This window comes from Propithecus coquereli, unplaced genomic scaffold (assembly GCF_000956105.1).
Source record: "Propithecus coquereli isolate 6110/MARCELLA unplaced genomic scaffold, Pcoq_1.0 Scaffold112, whole genome shotgun sequence".
NCBI classification, from domain to species: domain Eukaryota; kingdom Metazoa; phylum Chordata; class Mammalia; order Primates; family Indriidae; genus Propithecus; species Propithecus coquereli.
In genome coordinates, this window is record NW_012135192.1 from 3,399,460 (window position 1) to 3,408,448 (window position 8,989).

At 36.8% G+C, this 8,989-nt stretch overlaps 1 protein-coding gene across 1 annotated transcript in view; it reads right to left on the bottom strand.

Moving 5' to 3' along the window:
• Positions 1-5,515: 5,515 nt before the first annotated feature.
• The window catches only part of MGARP (mitochondria-localized glutamic acid-rich protein), a 24,844-nt gene continuing 21,370 nt past the window's right edge, over positions 5,516-8,989 (bottom strand). Inside the window, exons 3-4 of the mRNA XM_012654841.1 lie at positions 7,545-7,638; positions 5,516-6,207 (exon numbers count right to left, since the gene is read on the bottom strand). Of these exons, the coding sequence (XP_012510295.1) occupies positions 5,765-6,207; positions 7,545-7,638 (537 nt within the window). The 3' untranslated portion in view covers positions 5,516-5,764. The remainder of the gene's footprint in view (positions 6,208-7,544; positions 7,639-8,989) is intronic.

Sequence of the window (8,989 nt, forward strand, 5' to 3'; positions counted from 1 at the left end):
TTTTTCAATGCACATTACATTTTTTATTATATTAAAATCAGCCAACAGTCTAACAATAAAAATGCTGCTGTGGAATACTGTTTTTAAGCTTTCATTACAATGGTTGTTAAATTTAAAAAAGAGCAATAAAACCTAGGTTGTTTTCGGACTTCATAGCTGCTGCTTCAAAAGTTTGTTTTAAATAACATTGAATCTTAAAAGGAAAAAAATTCTTCTATATGCAATCACATTTCAGCATTTAGCAGTTCCGAAAAGAATTTTAGAAAAGGCAACAATTGGCCTGGAGGCTAAGCTGGACAAATTCTGGTTCTGCTGGACACAACTAGTTCTTTCTTCATTCCCATTGAGGAGGTGAAAAGCAGTAGTATTAAAGCTAAAAGAAAAAGTGTGTACCAAACCCAAAGTTAAGTTGTATTTCCTAGCTATCTTAACTACATATCACTGCCTAACAAACTACCCCAACTTCATGAGTTAGTACAGAACCATCTTATTTGCTCACAATTTTGTGGATCAGAAATTTGGAGCTGGGTGGTTCTTTTCCGGTCTTCCGTGGGGTCACTCATACAACTGCAGTCATCTGGCGTGGTGACTGGAGCTGAATGGCCTAGGGTGGCCTCACTTGCATATCTGGGCTTAGTGTTAACTGTAGATGGGGACTCTCGCTCCATATGATCTCTTATCCTCGTGGAGACTAGTTCAGGCTTCTTCGCATGGTGGTCTCAGGATTCCAGGAGGGTAAGAACTCTCACAAAGTCACTTCCACAGCATTCTATCAGTCAAAGCAAAGTACAAGGCCAGCTCAAATTCGAGGGGATGGAGAAATAGTCTCCATCTCTCAATAGGAAGAGATGTAAAGTCATGCTTAACAGGCGTGTACAGATAAGAGTGGGAAGAATTTGTGCCTATTTTTTCCAATCTACTACTCTAACAATGGCTTCAAATTCAGAAACAATACAGAAAAAGATTGATCAATTTAATTAAATGAAAATTTCTAAAAATCTTATACTATAAAAATACCATAAATAAAGTAAAAAGATGAATGACAAACTTGGAAGAATATTTGCAATTTATGTCACAGAATGAAGTTTAATATCCCTACATATAAGGAGCTTCAAAAACATAGAAAAAGAACTGACAACACTATAGGAAAATACACTAGAGACATAGACAGTTAGTTTACAGATAAAGAAATGCACACAGTTCTTTGCCATATTAAATAATATTCAACTTTACTTTTAATAAAGGAAATGCAAATTTAAACTACACTGAGATATCATTTTTCGATAATCACAAGAGCAAAAACCCCAATGTCTGACAATGTATTCTGACAGGAAACAGGCACTTATATACATTGCTGTTTGGGGAATATAAAATGGCATTTTTCCTATGGAAGGACTTTTGTAGTAACAGCAAAGTTACATATGTATTTGACTGAGCAATCCCTCTTTTAGAAATCTCTCCCAGTGATACACTGGCAAAAATGCAAAAGACATATGCATGAAGTTATTCATTGCAGCACTATTTGTAATAGAAAATACTAGAAACTAGTCAAATGCCTATCAGTAGGAAACTGGTTGAATAAACAAGCTATGGTACCCACACAATGTAGTTCTATGCAACTGGGAAAAGCAATAAGAAATATCTATGTGCTATTATAATCCTTAGGCATATAGTTAAATGAAAAAGGCAAGGTGGAGAAATATATGTATGTAATATACTGCTGTTATCTAAGAAGGAGGGGTAACAAATATATGTATAGCTTATACAAAGAAAAAAATGGAAGAAAAGATAAACCATGAAGTTTTAAAAAGTAATTTTATATAGGGAATGGAAGGAATAGATGGAAGGAAAAAAGGAGGGATGATAGATTTCTCTGCATATACTTTGTTTCATAGATTTCACTTCAGAGCCAAGTAAATAGCTGACATCATTACTGAAATTTTTAAAAATAGTTTAAAAAGGCAATCCCTCAAAAGCAAAATGAAACTATGATTTGACTTGTGGTATAACTACACAGAGAGGAACAATTCCAAGTGGTTTTAAATCATAGTAATTTGATTGTATATGCACCAAGGATAAAAAGTACTAAATGTGTATGTAGTGAGGTTCTGTAGTTTAAAAAAGTACTGAAAAAACTGAAAGTGTTTTTAGGAATTTTATTATTAATGGTAGTATTTGTTATTTTGATACTGATGTTTGTGTACTGTGGGATAAATCATATGAGTAATTATGTTGGTGTCTTTGGGAGTCAAATTTTTGGACTGAGATAAAAGATCATTCAGGTTAAATAAAAACCCCATGATCCTAACTTTAAATTGGAAGTATCAGTATGAATCTATGATGTATTTTATCTTAAAAAAAAAAAGGTACTATCTACTAAAAGGCCTAGATAACAATGACCAACCCAGTAGCAATGGATACTTCCTAAACACCCAGATTGTAATCCTTAAATACTACAATTACATTTTTAAAAGCAGGGCTTCTTAAAGAAATAGCTGATTCCAGGTCTGGGGTAGGAAATTTACATCTTATTACACCAGAAAGCAAGGAAGCTTTCCAAGACTACTAGGGTTGTGAAAAGGACTCAGAAGCCACCTTGAAGAATCTCCCATTTGTCAAAGATGGGAGATTTGAGCATTAATAAGGATAATAACTGCAATTAACCAAAGCACATAAATTATGTTTAAATCACGGAGTTCACAAAGATACTAAAAAACAATTTATTAGTTGCCGATGGAGGATACTAGAGAGCCATCTCATTGTTTTGAAAACTGGAAATAAAAGGAAAGATCTAAGTATTCTGTCTTTCCTATATGAACTATACCCCAGGGTAACCAAAGAGTTGGTGAAAAAAGTTCCCCTTTATAGAAGTAGTCCAGCTAATAAATAAACAATGATAAAATTACAATATTGCCATTTTACAACCCCTAATGAAATAATGGATCAATGGCTTCTAATATCATGAAGAGAAAGACATCAGACATCGTGCACTTCCTGACAGATGTATGAACATGACCTATAAAGAATTCCTGCCTCAGCCGGGCGTGGTGGCTCACGCCTGTAATCCTAGCACTCTGGGAGGCTGAGGCGGGAGGATCACTTGAGCTCAGGAGTTCGAGACCAGCCTGAGCAACAGCGAGACCCCATCTCTACTAAAAATAGAAAAAATTAGCCAGGTGTGGTGGCATGTACCTGTAGTCCCAGCTACCCAGGAAGCTGAGGCAGGAGGATCACTTGAGCCCAAGTGTCAGTTTGAGGTTGCTGTGAGCAAGGCTGACGCCACGGTACTCTAGCCCGGGCAACAGAACGAGGAATATAAGATTTGCCATGAGTTGAAAATCAGTAAATCTGGGTATAGCACATGAAGATTCATTATACTATGCTCTCTACTTTTGTTTAAAATTTTCTACAATAAAAGTTAAAAAGAAAAAATATATTTATTTTTTTAAGATGAGGGAACTCTTGTTTCAAAAACATCCTTCATCAGGATGAACATCCTTCATCAGTGCCCCCCATAATAATGAGGGACATTATCATGGCTGACTAGAATACCTAGCATTGTGGTGCTTCATCCTGTGATTATGAGGAGAGCCTGCCAAGGATAAAGCCACAACATTCTTGATAGTAGAGCAGGATAACGGGAACAACCTGGTTCTTGATGACTGGGCCATGGAATACGCCAACCCTGGATATCTAGTTATATTATCTCTGTTGTTTAACTCCTTGAGTTGTTTTCTGTTATTTGTAGTAGAAACCATCCTAAGCAAAATGGAAAAAAATGTATCTGTGTGTGTATAAGGTCTGTAAGAGTGGTACTGGGTAGTGTTTTTGCTCCATTTTACAGTGTTTAGTAAAACAACATCCCTTTAATAGGACCATAGGCCTTAGACTTATGAGTCTAATGCAGAGTTGATTTTGAGACAAATTCAAAACCAATACAAGGTACCATCCTGTATGTCAGAGTCATGATTAAGTCCTTATAGTCACTGTTTCTTTGTACCTCTCAAATTCCAGAGGCATTAAGCTAGCCAGTATATCACCTTCCACCTATATCCCCCACCCTGTTTTACCATGAGTGAAAATCTTAGTATCACCTTGCTACAAATGCCAGGGACTGGCAATCCTCCACCTACCACCAGTGATAGGGTACTCGTTGCCACCTAGCTGAAGAGTGATACAACTCCAGAATTCTTTTCTTAGCACCTGCTTCCTGGGGCCACATCCAGTATCAATTATCTTAAGGGGAGTGCTCTCAGGAGAACAGAGAAAGGAAAGCAGGAAAGGGCAGGGGAAAAAGCTAAGGATGTAATCTCAGCTGGAGACCAGCCTCAACCTGACCCTTGGGGAGCTCTGGGGCATGAACTGTACTGCAGAGTTGGCTCCACCTTTTGTACCACTATGCCAGTCAGCCACTGGTTGTGAGCTGCGTGGGGTGAGGATGGGGTTTGGGGTATGTGTGTAGCACTCATAGCAGCTGGGGGGTAAATGTACCCAGTTAAGGAGCCCGATTAAGGGGATCTAGGTGGAGCATCAGCAGTGTTCACTACAATGACCCAACTTACTCCAAGTAATAGCCAAACTCTTACATGACCCTGCATGATCTAGCCCATCCCTGCCTAAACACTCCCTTTCTCTCTACAATCACCTCCACTGACTCTCCCCCTTTTTCACTCCACTTCAGCCACACTTGCCCCCTCACAATTCCTCAAATTCTCTAGCACGTTCCTGCTTCAGGTCCGCTGCACTTGTCTGTTTTGTCACCTGGAAAGATTCCCCCACCTCACCATGTCCTCATGAGAAGGTCCCTTTTGTATCTTTCAGGTCTTTACTCAAAATACACCTTCCAAGTAAGGCTTTCTCTGGCCACTCTATCTAAAATTAAAACTTCCACCTCCAACCAACACTTAAAATCCCTTTATTTTCATTACTTTTATCCTAGCACTTATCAGCATCTAATATACTATATAGTTTTCTTATTTGTCTTATTATATGGTCTCACTCTAAAATATAAGCTGGGGAGCACTTAAAACAGTACCTAATAGGTTGTAGGCGCTCAGCTAATAGTTGTTGAACACATAAATGAATGAATGAATGATTCCTGGCATGAAGTGTAAATCCTCAATAAATATTGTTCAAACTGAACTGAACTGAACTAAACGGGCAAATCTGCATAGCCCCTATGTAATATAGATGGGGAAAGGGCAAATACATTGGTATACACAGAGTTCTCCATAGATTATATGTTCTCTCTTCAGTAATATTACAAAAGCTTAATTTCTTCATGTGATGTTATATGTTCATATATAATATAAATATTAGTGAATATTAGTGAATATAGTAAATATTAGTGAATAAAAGTAGAAGCACTAAAGATTTTCTAATTTTATTTAAGTGAGTTCAAAACAAACTCAATATTCCAGATCTACATACAGTAAAGTAAGGTAAAGATATAGCAAAATTAAAGTAAATACAGGTTGTATATATAGCTCAATTCCTAGCTTATAAAATTTAAATTCAAAGATGAAACTATTTAAGCTCTTTACTGCAACGTCATATTCTGAGCTCAGAGAGTAGAAAACCATTAAGACATAAAAAATTTCAAATCTCTCAATCCTAAAATCTATCAGTAGATACCAAAAATCTTCAAGGTACATTAAAGCTTTCTAGAAAAGAAGTCTTTTTTAAAACTAAGCTTACTAAAAATACAAACACACCTATCAGACACTCTACGGCATTTTTTGCTGAAATGTCTACCAGCATGAGATTAGCCTTGAGCTGAGGCGGCCTCAGAACTAACACTGGCTTCTTCCTGCAAACCATCCCTAGCAGAGGGTTCTGACTCAGCCGGAAAATTTTCTTCTTCTAGCTCAGCATATTCATTAGAGCTTTTGTTCTCTGTTGTACCTTTATCATTATCGATGGCAACAGCTTCATCCAGAGGTGCATGTGTAATCTCTGGGGTCGTTTCAGGGTTGACTTCTGTGGTTTCACCCATTGCGGTGTCTGAAACCTCTGGTGCAGTTTCAGCCCCAACTGCTGTTGTCGCTGGAGCAACCTCCAAACCACCTGGACAGGCTGAAGCCTCTGTTAGGACCGCAACTGTAGCACCTGAAATCTCTTCGGCACCTACCACCTCAGCTTCCACTACGGATACTTCAGGAGCTTCTGAACTTGCTTCCTCAGCTTCCACAACGTTCTCTTTTTCACCTTTAAGATTCAGTCCATTAAGCAAAGTATTAATTTAAGAGCATGGGAATACAGTTGAATACCGTGCAGTCATTCTGAAAAGTAAGACAGATCTACATGCACTGATATGTAATGGTCCTCAAGGTAGACTCTCAGGTGAAAAAGCAGGGAAAGAACAATGTGTACAGTTTAGTACTATCTATGTTAGGACAAAAAGGGGGTAGGTTATATACCTAGATAGTTGTATTTGCAAAGACTCTGTCCAGGAGGATGAAAAGAAACTGGTTTTACTGGTTGCCTCTTGGGAGATGGGGTATCTGCTTTTCTGTAAACTCTTTTGAACTTAAAAAAACCACATGATATATTACTTATTCAAATACAAAGAATATGAAAATAAGTAGCCAACTTATTCGACCTTTTATGTGAAAGAGCATGGAAGAGCATCCATGTTGCTAGCCACTGACTCTCAGGAATCGCTAATCCTCTGTCAACCTCAGTTTTGTCATCTGTAAAGTAGGGATATCGATAATATCTACCTCACAGGGCTACTGTGAAGATTAATTAAAATAATGTGTATGAAAAGGGACTTAAAACCAATAAAGTGCAATGAAAATGCTTTATTATCACAAACAACCTTCTTCTGATTATATTCAGTAATATTTATTGATGATATTCTGTTTCTTATTATTGTCATGATTAACAGGTTAAAACTGGTTCATGAGCTGCTAATATCTCTGTCCTTAAATAGTGATCTTAGCAATTGATAACAATGGCATTATAGTTGAGATGGAAAAAAAGTATGGTTTAAAGCAAGCAGTTTAAGGCAAGAAATATACATTAGGGTGAAAATATAAAGTTTCTGTTCCCATGGCCATTATTTCATCAATTGAGGGACTCAGTATACACAACTGATTCTACTAATGTCAAGTGTACTTTGGGCAAAGACACACAGGTGGTCTTAGCCAAAACTGAAAGAAAAATTAGTTTTATGATTTTAAAACGTAATGAGAGAAACAAAAGGTCAAGCTGCTGGGAGGGACAGATAGTAAATTATGCCTGCATGAGTGGATGCCTTAGCAGGGGAAAAAGAATATTACCACACAAAGAAGTCAAAGCCACTGGTCAGCAGTGTAAATGTAAAACGTGTTCATTTATCAAATGCATTCATCCAAAAGGTATAACAATATTCTTTAGATTTTGGTTGGGCTTTTCTTTCTAAATGAACTCCTACCCAGAGCCATCCTGGATTAAGTTAGTAAAGAAGCCAAAAGCAAATACTGTTGGTTGCTAGGCTAAGATGATGGGAATTAGTGCCTCAAAAAATAAATGAAAATAAAAAATTAAGAAATTCACTTTACCTTGAAGTGGATGTAACTCTGCTTTTGTTTTTTCTTTCAAATTTGTTATATGTTCCGCGTGTTTGGCTTGCTCTGTTGTTACCATCTTGTAAGTCTGAAAGGAAAGATGTGCTTAGGTTTACTTCTTGAGCTTTAAGATTCGTCATGCCAACTTCAAAGGTATATACAATTCTCCATGTAATAATCATTAGAAGTTTAAACCATAATCCCAATGTAGCAAAGAAGGGAAACCAATGCATACCCTTTGCTCTTTTACTTCCCCTTTGGAAACCTTTGTCATTAAATAGGATGCTTAAAAAAGGAAAGAAACAGATGCTCTAACAGTAGTCAAAAATCACTAAAAACATGCAGAGCAAATAGAAAGAAGGCAAGATGAAAAAAGTAAATTATGCTAGGACCAAAATATCCTGGCAGGCATTTACAAAATCCTCCAGCTTTTATCCTAGAGAAATGGAAATCTAGGTTCACACAAAACCTGTGCACAAATCTTCATGACAGCTTTATTTGTAACAGCCAAAAACTGGAATGAGTTCAGACGGCCTACAATGGATGAATGAATGGTTAAACTAACCGTGGTCCATCCATAACGTCAAACACTACTCAGCAATAAAAAGGAATGAACTGTAGATACATGGAATGATTTTGATGAATCTCCAGGTGACTGTGCTGAGTGAAAAAAAGCCAATCTTAGAAGATTATGTACCTTATGATTCCATTTATGTAACATTCTTGAAATGACAAAAGTAGAGAAACAGATTAGTGGTTGCCAGGGGTTAGGAAGGGAAGGGAAGGGAGAGCAGGAGCAGAAGGGAAGTGGGTACAATTATAAAAGGACAACTCAAGGGATCTTTGTGGTGATGGAACTGTCCTGTATTTTGATAGTGGTGGTAAATACACGGATGATAAAACTGCATAGAATCAAATACACACACACAAATGAGTGCATATAAAACTGGTGAAATGTGAATAAGATCAGTGGGTTGTGTCAGTGTCAGTTTCCTGGTTGTGATATTATACTATAGTTACGAAAGAAATGATCACTGGGGAAACAAGGTCAAGGGTATATGAGATCTCTCTGTATTATTTCCAATAACTGCATTGAATCTCAATTATCTCACAATAAAAAGTTTAAGAAAATCTTCCAAAATGACATATTGCTAGATTCTCATGAAGATTCCTTAGATAAGCTAAGATTAGGTCATTAAAAGCAATAATACGACCTGACTGTAGGTTACTTAAGAAACAGTATTGGGAAGAAAGCTATCTTAATCATAGACAAAATATGCAGGCTTCCTCTCATTTCATATTCAAGTAGTCTTTGGCCTGTATTCATATTAGATAACGATATTAAAAAATGAAAATCTCATTATTCAGATAATGTTGTTTATATTACTCCAGCTTTTAAAAAAATGTTGGTAGTCTTAGAGTTGATAATTTGAGAAAGG